The sequence below is a fragment of the Muntiacus reevesi genome, chromosome 9 (assembly GCF_963930625.1).
Source record: "Muntiacus reevesi chromosome 9, mMunRee1.1, whole genome shotgun sequence".
Lineage (NCBI taxonomy): Eukaryota > Metazoa > Chordata > Mammalia > Artiodactyla > Cervidae > Muntiacus > Muntiacus reevesi.
In genome coordinates, this window is record NC_089257.1 from 55,717,586 (window position 1) to 55,735,335 (window position 17,750).

The 17,750-nt window shown below is 36.2% G+C and overlaps 1 protein-coding gene across 24 annotated transcripts in view; it reads right to left on the reverse strand.

Moving 5' to 3' along the window:
- SOX6 (SRY-box transcription factor 6) overlaps nucleotides 1-17,750 on the reverse strand; it is a 675,736-nt gene that overhangs the window by 131,335 nt on the left and 526,651 nt on the right. For 17 of the 24 annotated variants that reach the window (XM_065944087.1, XM_065944082.1, XM_065944088.1 and 14 more), the window contains one exon: nucleotides 7,481-7,604. In XM_065944087.1, the coding sequence (XP_065800159.1) occupies nucleotides 7,481-7,604 (124 nt within the window). The remainder of the gene's footprint in view (nucleotides 1-7,480; nucleotides 7,605-17,750) is intronic. The other 7 variants (XM_065944102.1, XM_065944101.1, XM_065944104.1 and 4 more) reach the window with 1 other exon arrangement.

Genomic DNA, 17,750 nt, shown 5'->3' on the forward strand with positions numbered 1-17,750 from the left:
AAAGCTAATTATCTTCTTTGACTTTTAGTTTCTTTTTTTAAACAAAGTATAGATAATGTCATGTATGGTTTTGAGTTGCTATAAAAATTTAATGAGAATATATATGTATATTTTAATATATGCATACTATATTAATATATGTAGATACAGATATCAGAAAATAAGTGGTGGTCAATAAATGCTAACTGAAACAAAGAAACTAAAAAGAAGTATTAGGTAGCAACCATACACCAACAAATTAGACAATCTGGAAGAAATGAAAAATTCCTTGAAACACACGAATTACCTAAACTGACTCAAGGAGAAATAGATAATATAAACAAACTTATAACAAATAAAGAGATTAAATCAGCAATCAAAAACCTCCTAAAACAGAAAATTCTTGGACCAGATAGATGGCCTCACCAATCTACTGAACATTTAAGAAAAATTAACACTAATCCTTACAAAGTCTTCAAAAAATTGAAGAAGAGGAAACACATTCTAACTATGATGCAATGAGGTCAATACAACCTTGATAACAAAGCCAGATAAAGACATCACAGGACATAAAATGTATAGATTAATATCTTGCACGAATATTAAAATTCTCAACAAAATATTAGCATATTAAATCCAAAAGCATATCAAGAGGATTATTCACCATGACAAAGTAGGATTTATCCCAGGAATGCAAGGGTGGTTCAACATGAAAAAAATCAATGCAATACACAACATTAATAGAACAATGGGGGAAAAAATCCACATGATCATCTCAATTGAGGCAGAAAAGGCATTTGACAAAATCCAACATCTTTTCATGATAAAAATTCTCAGAAAACTGGGAATAGAGGGAAAGTTCATCAGCATGATAAAAGGTATTTCTGAAAAACCCACGGCTAGCATCATAGCGGCAAAACCTGGAAAGTTGTTTGACTAAGACTGGGGACACCTGTACCCACTTTCACTGCTGCTATCGCACACTGTGCTAGAAATTCTAGCCAGCACTTTTAGACAAAAAAAGAAAAAGCACAAGGCGTCCAAACTGATTTAAAAAGGCAAAACTATGCCCGTTTGCATACGAAGTGGCCCTACATGTAGAAAATCCCAAATAATTCATGACAAGGGCCAATAAATAAATTCAGCAGCAGTTTCAGGGTATAAGATTAATACACAAAAATCAACTGTTTCTATATACCTGCAATGAACAATCCAAAAGGAAATTAAGTAAGGAATTCTATTTACAATAGCATCTAAAAGAATCAGACGTGTGGCAATAAATTTAACAAATGAGGCAACGATTTATACACTGGGAAACTAGAAAACATTTCTAAAATAAATTTTTAAAGCTCTAAACAGAAAGGCATTCAGGTTCATAGACAGGAAGACTTAACATTGTTAAGATCAACAAAGCAACCTACAGATTCAGTGAAATTTCTACCAAAATTCAACAATCCAGAAATGGAAAAGCCAATCCTCACATTTAGTTGGAATTGCATGGAGCCCCAGTAGCTAAAACAAATCTTGAGAAAGAAAAGTAGAGTTGGAAGACTCATACTTTCTGACTTCAAAATTTACTTCAAAGCTAGAGTAATTAAAACAGTATAGTATTTGCATAAAAACAGGCATATAGACTCATGAAGCAGAATAGACAGTCCAGGCATAAACCCTTACATATATAGTTCATTGACTTTTTCTTTTAATCAGGACACCAAGACCATTTACTGGGGAAAAGACATCATTTCAACAAATGGTGCTGGAAAAACTGATATCCACAAGCAAAAGAATGAAGTTGGATCCTTAACTCACATCATATACAAAAGTTAATGGAAAGGATCAAGGACCTAAAGTACTAAAACTATAAAACTCTTAGAGGAAATCACAGGAGTAAATCTTTGGATTTGGCAGTGATTTCATGGATATGACAGCAATAGCACAGACAACAAAAGAAAAATAGAAAAGTCAGACTTCATCAAAATTAAACTTTTGTTTATCAAAGGATACTATCAAGTAAATGAAAAGACAACCTACAATGAGAAAAAATGAGAAAAATAAACTTGCAAATCATGAGTTTGACAATGGATTAATATCTAGAATATCTAAGAACTCCCAAAACTCAGTAAGGGTAAAACAAACAACTAAATTTAAAACTAGCCAAAGTACTTAAACAGATATATTTCCAAGTAGCTATACAGATTTCCTGTAAGCACATGAAAAGATGCTCAAAATCACTAATCATTAGGGAAATGAAAACCAAAAGCACAATGAGATACCACTTCACATCTATTAGGATGGCTATAATTTTTTTCAAAAATAGGAAAGTAACAAATATTGGTAAGGATATAAAGAAACTGGAACACTGTTGCATTGCTGGTTGGAAATGTAAAAGGTACAACCCCTATGGAAAACAGTTTGATGGTATCTCAAAAGATTAAACATAGAACTACCCATATGATTCAACAATCCTGTTCCTACATATATATCCAAAAGAACTGAAAACAGGGACACAAACAGGTATTCACATATCAGTGCTCACAGAAGCATTATTGACCACAGCCAGAATGTGGGGAAAGAATGGACTTTTGATATATGCTACAATATGGAGGGACCTTGAAAACATTACGCTTAGTGAAATAAGCCAGACACAGAGGGACTAATGTTGCATGATTCTATTCATATAAAGTATCTAGAATAGACAAATTCACATAGAAAAATGGTAAAACAGAAGTTACTAGGGGTTTGGGATAAGGGGATAGGGAGAGTTACTGTTTATGGCCACAGTGTTTCTGTTGTTGATGATTAAAAGTTTGGAGTATAGATCATGATTATGGTTACTAAAAACTGCAGATGTATTAATACAAATGAGTTGTACATTGAAAAATGGTTAATATAAAAAATATTATTTTATGCATATTTTTCCACAATTTTTTTTCTTAAAGAAGCATTAGATATACTAGAGTAAAATTGCTTTTGGTCATCAGACAGAGAGGTAATATATCTCAGTCAAATGCTCAGTTCTTGAAGCACATTTCTAGTGGATAAGAATGCAGTTTAATGCAGTTAAATTTACTCAGGTTTCATGGTCAGACTTTATCCCCAAACGTAGTTCTTTAGAATTTTTTCAAAGAGCTTTCATATATTTTAAGAAACTTAATCTTCACACCCACACTGAGCAGTGGACAAATCATGACATATTTTTTTTAGATGAAAAGAAGTGAGGCTCAGCAAGGCTGAGTGACATGTTCAGGTAAGAATTAAATAAATATAATCCATGTGGAACATTTAACACACTGTTTGGCACAAAGTAATTATTCAATAAACTTTAACTGTTATCATAATAACAGTTAAGGAGTAAGTAAGTAAGTAAGTAAGTAAGTAAGTAAGTAAGTAAGGAGCCATGAGCAGGCAGACATCCTATTCCTAGGATCTCCTGGGAAATGTTAGGGGTGCTGCTCTAGCAGCAATCATTTTTAAAAATCCCAGCTACATGAAGTCCATGGGTCAGCTGAACCATCCCTGGCACACAAGAAGTCTATCCAGTATCTTTATTTTACAGTCAGTTCAATCAATCCGATATATACATTGGCAGCTACAAAAGCTTTTTGTTGTCGTTCGTTTTCACAAACACAGGTGCTCAACTGTACTTCTCTTACCCTGGACTGCTGTATCTCTCAGTATCATGATGTGATAAAGCAAAGCAACCAATATTCTGTGGTGTATGTTCTAGGCCCTGATAAGTTACTTTCTAGAAAGATGCCTCTAATTAGAGAATCAATTTAAAAGGGGGGGGGGAGTTAATTAAGGATTAAAACTCAATAAAAAAAATTCCACATAAGTTATTTTGATAGATGTTCCCCTGAAACTGGTACAATCTCTGTAGTCAACCTGCCTCTTCAGCAACCTACCAAGGTGGGAGAACCTGCCTGGTGTTCACATGGGGACCCTGAAATGCCCAGAACAATGGGTCAAATTATCAGAAGGGGAGAAAGCTGATAGCTCTAACTATACTTGTTTAGAGTGTACTATATGGATTCAGAAACAGTCAGCTTTAAGTGAACATATCCCCAAGGTGGTCTTTGCTTTCTGGAAATGAAGATGATTATTCAATCAGCCAGAGGCACAAACAATACAGAATTTGAATCTAGAAAAAAATAGTATAAATGATCTTATTTGCAAAGCAAAAGCAGAGACACAGATGTAGAGAACAAATACAGGGGTATGAAGAGGGCAGCGGGAGCGGGAACAGTTGGGAGACTGAGATCGATTCATATACACTATTGATGTTACATACAAAATAGACAACTATTGAGAAGATAGTGTATAGCACAGGGAACTCTACTTCATGCACTCTGGTGACCTGAACGAGGAGGACGTCCAAAAGGGAGGGAATAGATGTACGTTTACAGGTGATTCATTCTGCTGTACAGAGAAATTAACACAACACTGGAAAGAACTATACTCCAAGAAAAATTAATTTTAAAAAACAGTGCGAAATTGTTTCAGTTTATGGGAAGATGAAAAAAGAGCAAAAAAAGAGCCAAAAAAGAGCCAATGTAGCACTTATTCTTCTTGCTGCTTAGGAGATCAAACTACACAGTTAACCACCATTTCAAGACTCTTACATGTGATGCTACTCTTCTTCTTGTGTTGCTGTCACACAAGTGAAATCACTACAGCTCAGTTTGGGGCAAAAATGTTTTCCTTGTCCAGGCTCCAGTCAAATAGTATTCTCCTCTCCCAATTCATGTGAATGACAAGAACACTGCATACACCAAGTCTCCTAAGTATGTAATGTCTCTACCAGCAGCATCTGAAGATATAAATTTAGTTCTTTTAAAGTATAATTTTTGGAGGGGAGGAGCTAAGATGGTGGAGGAATAGGATGGGGAGACCACTTTCTCCCCTACAAATTCATCGAAAAAACATTTGAACGCTGAGCAAACTGCACAAAACAACTTCTGACCGCTAGCAGAGGACATCAGGCACCCAGAAAAGTAGCCCATTGTCTTCGAAAGGAGGTAGGACAAAATATAAAAGATAAAAAGAGAGACAAAAGAGCTAGGGATGGAGACCCCTCCCAGGAAGGGAGTTGTAATAGAGGAAGTTTCCAAACACCAGGAAACCCTCTCATTGGTGGGTCTGGGGGAAGTTTTCGAATCTCGGAGGGCAACCTAACCAGGAGAAAAAATAATTAAATAATTAAATAAATAAATAAAGTATAATTTTTATAAACAATAAAAGCTGCATTAGCCAAAGTATTTAATAATTTAGCCTATGCACATTGTGCTCATGCTCAGTCATGTCCGACTCTTTGCAACCCTATGGACTGTGGCCTTCCAGGCTCCTCTGCCCATAGGATTCTTCAGGCAAGAACACTGGAGTGGGTTGCCATCCTCCAGAGGATCTTCCTGACCCAGGGAATGAACCCACATCTCCTGCATTGCAGGCAGATTCTTTACCCTCTGAACCACCTGGGAAGCTATGTGAGAATTTAGAGTTCTGGTTAACTCAATTCTCTGACATAACTTAGGGGTCACCAGATAATACCTTTTTTACCAGCCTTGCTTGTGATGGAAAATCATCCTACATGTCCAAATCCATTGTCCTGCCCTAACTAGCAGGCTGTAGCCAACACAATCAAATCCAGCTTTGCTACCCCAAGACATTGCTCTATGCTGCACAGATGCTGTTCAGAGGAAGTAATGCACCACTGCACGGTACTGCCCCAGTCTCTAGATTCTTACTTATCTACTGCAATCTCACTGATGCTGCGTGAGAAGATTCTTCATAAAATGGTCCAAATTCATTGACTATATAAAAATAGCTTCCCCCATAAAAAACAATATTATTGTCTTAACAAAATTACATAATATGCTAATTATGTTGGTGTCTACGTCTAGTAGAAAATAATGCCCATAACCTGATTTTGAAATGTGGAGAATTTTAAATTTAAAAACATGAAAATTAGGAGTTTCCATGTATAGTTCATCTAAAAGGTTTCTAAGACTGGTGTAGGGATGACAACTCAGAGTCAGAATAAACAAGGAAACTTAGTGTACACCAACACTCCGAAGGAAGTCAAAATGAAGAGAGTTCAAAAATTTTATAGAGATCAGAGAAGAACTGAACCACTGCACTGACAGAAAGGTATTCTCTGGCAAAATATAATCCTGTCCTTAATATAGATACTAATTTCACAGAATATAACTTGCTCTAAAAATTCTGCTCTAGAAAAATCAACTTTTAACAATTTGAATAACACAAATTTCTTTTACTCAGGTATCCGTTTACTCAGGTATCCTTTTACTCAGGTTTGTATCTGAGGAATTTTTAAAGTCAGTCCTTAAATTAGCCAATCCCTCTATTTGAATCATTTGGGTTGTCACACAGACATCTTACCTTTCTTCACTGGAAGGGGGTTCTCTACCAAATGCATAAGAGTAACTGATGGCAAAAAACAGATGTTAAAACCCACTAGGTTTGGTCTTAAGCTATTCAGTAAGTTTCCTCATGGAAAATTTTGTAAAGTGACTTATATTTTATTGTTGCTTTAAGCATATTAAAATACCTTTATAAACCCATACACACAAAAAATCTGCTGCACTCAGATTTGTTGCACTCAGATTGGGAGGTTAATATAATCAGGTTAATACGTTAAAAAGAACTTGACACAGAAATTATTAATGAGTAGAACAAGGTCACTACTTCTGAGGTGAGGTCACTTACAAAGAATGCACAAATGAAATTAAGGTTGACTTTTATTTACTTGACTATCATCTTACATTGGATTCCTTTGGCAACATATCTTTAAACATTTAAAGCCCTGTTTACAAGGATGCTCTGAAAGAAGCTTCAAACCATTATGCCCCTAATTGAATTCCCCAGGAGTCCAGTAAACCCAGAGGAATAAAGAAAAATCATAACATTTGCTAAATCATCTCAAAACATATTTCACTGCAAGGTTATGTGACCTCGTCTTTGAGGTTCAAAGATGAATGAGAAAATACTACTGAATGCTTCATTATTTAGACTGAAATCAAAAAAGAATTTTACCTATTAGTGGCAAGCTAATTAAATCAGTTCAGTTTGAACTTTTCTTCCAAGAGAAATCAGACAACAAACAATAATAGCATTTTATACTGTATGTGACCACTTTCCTAGAGTATAAAAGCTCTCAGGAAGAGAAAAGTATCTTTAACCAAAGACAATTATTCACAGTAAAGATATGAGAGAGAGCTGACAAAATTTGTAGTCCCTAGGGAAAGTAGCATTTTATCTGTGAATACAGAACAAATTCAAGTGAAAGAAGAGAAAGTAAAGTTTCAAGCATCCAATTAGTTATTAACATGCCCCCTTCATGATTCTAATTTTACTTTAAAATACCTTTTATGATCTTTTTATTCATAGTTCCTTCATATGCTTCTGTGTTTGTTTTGACTACTAAGCAAAAACATACGGATCTTAGCATTCACGAAGGAATGTTAAATCCCTGTCTACTTACCTGGTTTGTATGTTATTCCAGGGGGGAAGAGGAATCCCTGTTGGGCAGCAGCAGCTGCTGCCAGGGTCCGCTGGTCATGTGGAAAAATTGGGATCATGAGCGGAGGCATGTGACCCTGAACCTGCTAAACAGAAGAGAGCCTATGATCAGACACAGAGCAAATGCACGCCAAGAAGTATTTGTTTTTCACTCCTGGTGGTGTGCTGGTACCCAAACAGACACCCATTTCTAACCTCATTCCAAATCTGGTCCCAGAGAAAATTCAGGCTAACTTTACCAAATCCCTTTCAGATTCCATTGGTATACCAACGATCTAACCTCCTTGTGAATTTGCCTCATCCCTGCTTCCACTAAATTATAGTGAATGGTTTTCTTTCATCTTGACTTTTTTTTTTTCTTCTCTTTTTTTCTTTTTTAAAAAACAAAGGGCCGGAAGAAATGTTTTATTCTCTCACCGTACAGTGTTGAAAGGTTTTGCCCTTTCATCAGCTTTGCATTCTGTGCTTTATTTTGAAAACTGTTACTAGTGTCCTTGGTCAGAAAGTAATGTCTAATTGTTATATATTCCAAAAGCTGTAGCTCCCCAGTTTAGGTATCTTATTTCAAAGCCTCGCTGCATTATGTCAAACATATAGCCCGTCAGATTTAAGGCTACTACCTCTTGGCTCCCAATTAAACTAATATTCTTTGCCATACACACCTCGATGTAACATATAAATTGCTTGTCTGGCTAAGCAGTTTTACAGCTTTATGCACTACCATGTAGCTGAGTAATTATGGAGTTGTATTCAGAGAGCATTTCATAATAAATCCTACTATATCAAGTCTCATTTGACCTCAATAAATGTATCAAAGAGCACAAAAATGCAAAACAGAAAATCTTCACTCTATATCAGTATTTGTATTCCATATAAAGAAAATAAGAACTATGACAGAATCATGTCTGTGAAAATCACATTTTAATTTCCCAGCTCCCTCCCTTACTCTACGCATGCTGTCCTGATTCCAGAAGAGCATCACAGGAAGGTTTTGTACTGGCTTTCAGGGCATGATTTTATAAATTAAACTATAGGACTTTTGTTATTTAAAGATCAAAACTAGGATGTACTAACAGCAACGATCTTTAAGTTCAAACAGGGTCTTTACCCTCCTTACTGGTATAAAGAAGCTGTATTATATCCTGTTTAAGATACAAACCTTTACTAGTAGTCTACCAACCCCAAACCCTTCCCCCATTTAAATTCCTAAATATTCTCTTTAGGCAAAATTCCATATACTGGCTGATGACCCTGTGTAAATAGCACCAACTTGCCTTATCCTGTCCCTGTTCCCTTCACAGCTAGGGACAGATTGCAAAAATGCTCCTGTGTAGGTCTAAGAGGTTTCATTTACCAACAGTTTCTCTCTAGGGAAAGCCCTAAGATGTGGGTTAATAAAGGGCAAGCAAAAAATAAACACTTTACAGTATTTTTCTGAATTCATTTCTCAGGAAAATCAACTTATAATAAAAAGGTCTTTGTGCAATTACTACCTTGCCAGTGGGGCGTGAAAGAAACTAGCTTTGGGCAGCTTTTTCTTCCATTTTAGCTGAGGTAAGCCCAAGTTTTGTACGTTTGAGTACGAACTTAGCCTGCTTAAACTGGAGCTGATCCCCTGGTGCCTAGGTCTTGCCTTTAGCCCTGAAGAAAAGCACTAGGTTTGCTGTTCAATTCCAGCTTGCAAACTTCAGATGTCAAAGATGACAACAGTGTTCTATGTCAGAAAATAAGACATGATATTTTTGTGGGTGACTATTATTTAGTATAAGAGGATATTAAAGGAAATCACTTCATTTAGTTTTAGAAATGTGGTCTTAGCATACACCCAGAACACAGCACAGATGCTTCACATTCTAAAGGAAGGAAACAAAAAGTGGGGAGTCTAGATATCAAATAAATTTTTTCTTTCCTTCTTTCAATGAATATTTATTAAATCATTATTATGTGTCATGGATCTTGAGAAGGGGGCTATTTTGATTGGGAGAGAAAAGAGATACAGTTATGTTGAAATATTTGAAAGAATTATGTATGGAAGAAGAACTTGATTAAGTCTGAGTGATTACAAAGAACAGAACTAGGCTTGAAAGAAAGATTTTTGGCAAGTTTAATGCAAAGAAGAATTTTCTAATAATGAGTTATTCAATAATCACTGTGATTAAAGAGGTTCTTTGTGCCATTTTCCTGTGAATGTGTGTGCTAAGTTGCTTCAGTCATGTCTGACTCCTTGTCACCCCATGGACTGTAGCCCACCAGGCTCCTCTGTCCCTGGGCTTCTCCAGGCAAGAATACTGGGGTGGGTTGCCATGCCCTTCTCTAGAGAAGTGGTCAAGTAATGGCTGTATACTCATATGTCACAGATACTTTAAAGGAAAGACATAACTTAAACCTTAACTAGATAATGACCTATGGTGCATTTTCAACTTTATAATTCTACATTTGTTTAAAAGTCAACATTAGGAAGATAATGTTGTATAGTCAGTCATTCCTCCATTTATTCAACACATTTATTCAGAATCTACTATGTCTACAAAGGCTTTGTTGTCAAATGAATCTGAAGCTTAAATCTATATAGTGTCATTTCCTTGGCAGTGTGATCTTGAACAGTTACTCAGCCTTCCTGAGTCTATTTCCTCATGTAGAAACCAAAGTGTACTAACTTAGCTGGTAGCAGTATGGTTGTTGTGAGGATTAAATAAACAAGAAAAGTAATGCTCGTGGCTTGGTGACTAGGATTTAATAGGCACTCAGAAAATGTTAGATCCTTAGTTTTTCTTATCCAGTTTGCTATTCAGTATTAGAAATTTATCAAACTACTAAAGAACTAACACAAGAAACAGTGGATCTTAACCCATAACTCTACTTCAAATAAGAAAACATGAGTCAAATAAATAATTCAGATTGGCAGGTAAAGGCTTGTTTGTTTTTAGCAGACCCATGCCTCACAGAGCATTATCTTATCCTAAATATCCAGAACACAAAGAAAAAAAAGGTGAAATTAAAAGGCTCCTTTGAAGATGTAATTTGGGATCCTTAGTGTTATTCATTAAACAGCATCTGAAAACATAATTTTATTTTTACATTGGAGCCCAAGCTATTCAGATCTTAAGCATAAGGGCATCAATGGCAATCAGCTATCAGACTTTAATTATTGAATCTTGGTGTCTGAAGATATTTCCTTTGTAGCTAGCTATGTAACTGAGAGATTAAAGTTAACTAATTAAGGTCATTTTTAACATTAAAGAGCTGTAGGTGTTTCATATTAACAGAAGCTGTAAGAACTTAGGGAAGTTCTTTTCTGTTCATCACCCTCTACATAACAGGATATTTTAGAAAGGTTCAATGCTATTATGTAAGAGGCAGTTTCAATAAACTGAGAAACAAAGTAAATAAGGAGGGGGGCAGAAGGTATTGTGAAAACAATGATAATGGTGGAATCACAGAGTTGAAGCAAAGCTTAGAGTTTATCTAACCTAGTAGTTCTTGAAGTGTGGCGCCCAACCAGCAGCTTTAGAAAAAGCAGATTATCAGACTCCAGCCCAGACCTATGAAACAGAAACTCTGGGGGTTGGGGCCAACAGCCTAGAATGTAGACTAAAATTTAACCCAGAGAGGAGATTCTCAAACTTTTGTGGACTTTGGAATTATCTGGAGGGCTGGTTAAAACAAAAATTATTTGAACCCATTCTCAGAGATCAGTAGATCTGAGGTGGGGACCTGAGTAGACTGTTCTAACACGCTCCTAGGTGAAGCTAGTTCGTGCTGCTGGTTCAAGGACCATTCTCTGAGAGTCACTGCTGCTACTGCCGCCACTAATCCAGCTCAAATCTCACAATTTACACTGAGGGAGCCAGGTGGCTTGAGAAGGTAAAACTGAGGTCACACTGCCTGTGACAGGCCTGGATCTAGAGTCCAGAGCTTCTGCACCCTGTTCATTGCTTTTTCCATTATATCACATGGACTTCAGTAAAAGAAAAGCAAGAAATCATATGTGTACATCCTCTGCATAGAGAAAATCTGGAGGGCTGCAACTGAAAATAATTTTAGTCTCTGAAATATAGATACTGTGGAATATAGATACTATGTTGTTCAGTTTTGGTCTGTTTCTTCTCTCTTATTTTGTACCTACACAGTGATCTCAAATTTGTAATTAATTCCAATTAATTCATTAACAATAATCATTTAGATCCAAATGATAAAGTTGACCTTATTTTAAGTAAAATAATGATGTGAAAATTCAAAATGCCTTCATTAAATATAAGCCAAAATATCCAGTAGCCAGTTAGAACACAGGCTGAGAAACAATGAAAAGCTCCTCTTATATCTCTAATTACAGAAATCATCATCATCATCATCCCAGCAGCTGATATTTTCCAGTATTTCCTATATGTCAAGCATATGGGAAAGTGATTTAAATGCTCCATCTCATTTAATTCTCAAAATTTTATCAGGTACCTACTGTTATTATCCTCATTTATTTAATGAGAAAGACAAAACAATGAGAAATTAGGTAACATGGTCACTGAAAAAGTGATGGAGCCAAGATTCAAGGCCAGGTATGCCAGGTTCAAAGCCTGTACTTTTAAGTACTATATTAAGCATAAAGTCATCTTTCGCTAAATATAATTGTGAATTTACATGCAGTTATAATAAATAATACAAAAGATCCCATGTATACTTTACTCAGTTTCTCCCAATGGTGAAACTTGAAAAATTATAAAACAATATCACAACCAGGACACTGACATTGACACAATCCGACAGCCTTACTCAGATTTCACCAATGGGATACCATTTAAAAAAAATTATGTGTCATAAAAGGTAGTACAGGTAATTAAAGTTCTGTGAATACTTCCAACTACCATCTTTCATACAAAGTTCACCAGTATGACCTAGTGCAAATAAAGTGAGTAGAAATCATGAATTAAAGCAATAATTTCCCATTTCAGAGCTTTCCATTTACTTTACTTACTAGAAGATTATTGGTTGAAGGTGGGACAAAAATAGAAAGCAAAAACAAGGTGGGTGGGGGAGGTAAGGAAAGAGGATTTGATGGCCATAAAAGCATCACATAAGCAACTAAAATATTTTTCTTCTATGGAAGTTGTGAATTAAGTTTACTGCACTGCATATCAGTGCCTAAGGAAGATAAAGAATTTTGATAAAAGAGAAAAGTCCCATCCTGCTCTGAAGAATGTAAGCCTGCCCTTCCTTTTTCTTCCCATCATCTTATTTTCCCATTTGGTAACATGCCAGGAAAGGCAGTCACATTGTAAACAGCAAGTTCCAAAAATATTTCACTAAAGAATAAGAAATAATAGAATTCCATCAGAGTGACCAGTCTCCACATGTCTTTTTCAAGAAGTTATCAAAATTTCAGATAGCATCTTTTTTTTTGAAAGTGTAGTTTTCCCCTAGCCCAAATTCAGATTCTTTAATTATCTCATGTGTTGTGCTATGCTTAGTTGCTCAGTTGTGTCCACATCTTTGCGACCCCAAGAACTGTAGCCAATCAGGCTCCTCTGTCCATGGGATTTGTCAGGCAAGAATACTGGAGTGGTTGTCATTTCCTTCTTCAGGGGATCTTCCTGACCCAGGGGTCAAACTTGGGTTTCCTGTGTATCCTGCACTGTAGGTGGATTCTTTATCTGCTGAGCCATAATTAGCCCATGTGTGTATGTTAGTTGCTCATTCATTCATGTCCGAGGCTTTTCAGCACAGTGGGCTGTAGCCTGCCAGGCTCCTCTGTCAATGGAATTCTCCAAGCAAGAACACTGGAGTGGGTTACCATTGCCTTCCCCAGGGGATCGTCCAGACTCAGGGATTGAACTCAGGTCTCCTGCATTGTAGGCAAATTCTTTACCATCCAAGCCACTAGGGAAACCCCCCAATTATCCCATAGGTTGAAGTAAAACTGATATTGTTAATATAAAGAGTAAAACTTAATGTGACCAAAAATAATCTCTGAGCATAAAAGCGCATTATTTTTTATTGCTTTGGAAATCAGCACTAACTAACTGGATATGTAACTGGAATGACTAATGAGAATCCAGGAACCCTGTCATAGGTGGAGCTAGTCAGTGCATCAGGAAAGAAGCAAACTGTATCCCTTAAAGCACACTGCCCATTAATTCTAAACTTCCACAATCCAGGACCAAAGCGTTTCCCTTTTGCAGAGGGTGAGGAACACATTCTTGATCAAATAGGCTACATGCCCAGAAATTTTAATTGCTAGGGTGTAACTCACATCTTTTAGACAATCGAGACAGCAGCAGATGCACGTGAAACACTTCGGTTCTGTCTCTTTCTGTTCGTGAAACAGCATTGTTGCATCAACACTTATGCCCTTTGTTTTCTCTGTGCTAAGTTGATGATGCCATTTTTTGCCATCTGCCCCAGAGCTTCATTAAAGATACATGAATGGGCTAACTGGCCTGATATCTTGTGAGGAACAGGTGCTATTGTTTGTCCCTGAAGACTTGCACTAAAGATATGACTCAGAATACTTGAGAAAGAGCATCTGCAGCAGTCAGTCAGAAAGCAACTTGGCAGAGACCTGGCTACGTGCTAATATGCAAACAGAGTGACACTCAGGGGGGCTCATTTTCTTTCATGAGGATTATTTAACTTTTCTTAGTGACAGGAAATAAGTATTTGTATTGAAAATCATGAACAATATTGATGTCTATTACCTAGTTAAAGACAGTGAGCAAGTGAAGGTCTTTTTAATGCCTTATTTCTAGAAAATTATTTCTCATGTGATTTAATTGGAGAAAGCTTCCTTAATCTGTTGGAAGGAATGTTTCCAATGTTTGTAAATCATGAAGGAGGGAGGGGAAGACAGAGACAAAAAAAAACAAGACAGAAAGAGCAATCAGAGGGAGAGGCAGGGCATAAAGACAGACAGAAAGGGGTGGGGGTGGGGGTGAGGTGGGGGTGGAATTTCCTTAAAGGCCATATTCTTTATTGCAAAGAGTAGCTAAGTTATTTGCATAAAGTGTTACCATTATAAAAGCTGCACAGTCTAGAGTGAAAGAAATAAAGTCCCCAGAACCTTACATGAAAAGCCTTCAAGGCATGGAGGTATCTTCTTACTGCCAAAAAATGCATGCCAAATCTCAGCTATTTCTGAAGAGTTAGGAGGGAAAGGGTCTCATTTGATAGGATAAATAATGCTTTAAAGCAAACCCTTTAGTTGCAAAAAAATTTTTTTTTGGCCTAAATTTTTAAGACTCTGTTTTGCCCCGACTTAAAAAGCATAAAGCAGTGATCAACATATCGACCATAGTTTGAAGTATCCAAAGGAGCCTTGTATACAGCCGACCTGACTATTCTCTAGAATAGAGAATAGTTTCACTTCATTAATCATCTCTCACCAAGTAAATTGAGGGTCCTGAATAGACTGTGACGCTTATATTGCTCTATGCCCCATTGCTCTTATCACAGGGCTAAGGACATACATAGTAGGCATTTTGTGCCAACTAATAAACAGGAGAACCATTGAGGACCCAAGAATTAGTTTTCCGAGCACTAATTTCCATAGGGTAATATTATTGTTAATACAACTGCAAAAGGTATAGATCTGTAGCTGTTCTCATTATAGAAGAAGGTTTAAGAATGATTTTTAAATAAATCTTGATATCACTTTGTCTGCTTTTCATTTGTCTTATTTAGCAAATCTCTAGCTGCTACCGCTAATGGTGGATTGCAAATCCTTGCTTATAGAGAATCTGACTAGCTCTAACAGGAGAATAAACAAACTGATATTTTATCAGAAGCAATTCTGAGACACAAATTTTCTGAGTCTTTAAGACAGAGTCCAATCTTCCTAGATGTTTCCTACCAATATCCAATGGATAATCACTGTACAAATAACATAAGAAAAAGATTCTGTTATGTTTATTTGTTTGTTGAAGGCAAGACATTTTCTCTCTCTCAAACTCCCACAAGGATAACACACAAGACACTTTGTTACCATTCATCTTTCATACAATGCAATTTTTTTTCCTGGAATTTTGATTACTATTGTCACCAATCTTTTAAAATCTTCACTAAAGGGCCAGGAAAATCCCTGAAAAGGTAGAACAAACTAAAGATATTGCAGTCTAAGGGCATCCTTTTTAAAAACTCAGCTTTAGTCTTTCAAAGTCATGTCTTTGAAGATTAATGAATAGCGAACATTTTCTTTATGTATATTATATTTAAAAAGCTAATTTCAAGGAAAAGAATGGAAAATAGCTTCCGTAGTTTACTTGTCTTTACTACTTTACACTATTAAATATATCTAATAAAATATCTGAAGTACTCATAGGGAAAATGGAGATGATACATATTGTCCCTAGCTTCACTATGTCCCCACCTTCACTACAAGAGTAAGGGATGTAAACAAAGCAACTCTTTTCATAGGTGGGTTTTTAAAGAAGCTATTTCAAATCCACTTCAAATCCACTTTCAGTTTAGTACTTTCCAGCTCCCTTCCTTGATTACACAGGAGGAGAATGATCTTTGAGAGTAACAGTACAATGGCTCCATTTATCAGATCAATAGCACATATTTAACGAATCTTCTTTAAGTATATATTCGGAGAGAAATGTTAATAGCCCTGAAAGGGCCAATTCTTTGCATGTCCTTTGTGTTAACATCTTTTTATATTTTCAGCATACTGTATATATTCTGCTTTCTCTGTTTTTTCGAAAATGGGCAAATATCTCATTAATCTACCAGGATCATCAGTAGTCAAACATCATTACTTTGTCTCTTATTCATTTTTACATGTTCTGTTTAAATAATGAATTTTCAATGAAAACAACATGGATTTGGTACTAATGGAATCATGATTTTTAGCATTTCTTACTTATATGTCCTCTTATTCCCTGAAATAGAGTTCTACATGTGTAAAATGACCTCTTAGGCCCCTAAGAGACATGTTACTCTGTAAAGTTTATCAGTAGTGACTGTCTTCATTCAACTATTCAACAGCTTTTACTGAGCACCTAGCACTGTCAATCCTAAAGGAAATCAGTCCTGAAATACTCATTGGAAGAACTGACGCTGAAGCTGAAGCTCTAATACCTTGGCCACCTGATGCAAAGAACTGACTCATTGGAAAAGACCCTGATGCTGGGAAAGACTGAAGATGGGAGAAGGGGACGACAGAGGATGAGATGGTTGGATGGCATCACTGATGTGATGGACATGAGTGTGAGCAGGCTCCAGGAGTTGGTGATGGACAGGGAAGCCTGGCGTGCTGCAGTCCATGGGGTCACAAAGTCTGACACGACTGAGCGACTGAACTGAACTGAGCACTGTCTGCTCAATACTGTGCTGAGCGCTAGGAATAAAAAGATGCCTTAGAGAAGTCCATAGCTTTATCAGGTAGACATGTTAAGTTTGCTTTCACTTATGCAGTAGTATAAATCATCCAATTTGTCAGCTTACTTTGGAAAGTGGTCAACAGAGAAAGATTTGCTTAAAAAGAAAAATAAATTACAACAAAAATTCCATTACATATCTTTCCATAGTCTTCCTATAGTTTCAAACCAAGAAGAATTTTGAGAGTATTTATGAGGACAAAAGTCAGATTACTTTATAAAATGGATGACAAATGTTAATTAAATGTGTTTAAATTATCTTACTATGTTTTAAGAAACTCTCACCAGGAGGGAAGTAGAATGTCCTGGCCATAAAGAAATTAATAAAACATGTTATGCAAAAGTAAAATTTATGATTCATTTGGAATTAGATATGTACCACCTTTTCAATCCATACAAATGCATAATCTTGTCAATTAAATATTATTGTTAAGGTCTAGTAGTATGTTAAAATCACTTTAAAGTGCAACTAAGGAAAATTCATGTGTGTTTATTACTCCTTAAGGATCTATTAGTGGGTATTTTATTCAGATTCGTGCTGTAAAATCTGCATAAACTCAGCATATTGTTATCCCCATGTGTGCATTTGTTTGGTTAAAGCAGAACAGCAAATCTCAATTTTTGCAACTTCTGGAAAAGTCAAGAGAACTAAAACAGTCTTAATTTTAATCAGATACAAACAGTTATCACTACAGAAGTGAAGAGTTGACTATTATGCAAACAGTCACAGTTAGTGGTCACCAGGCCATCACAGAAGACTGAGCTAGTCAATTACTTTAGATATTTCCAAAGACTAGTGAAGATGAATGTTTCTTATTCCACCCTGTCTTATTTCCACAGAAATATGAAACGTATTAGAGACTA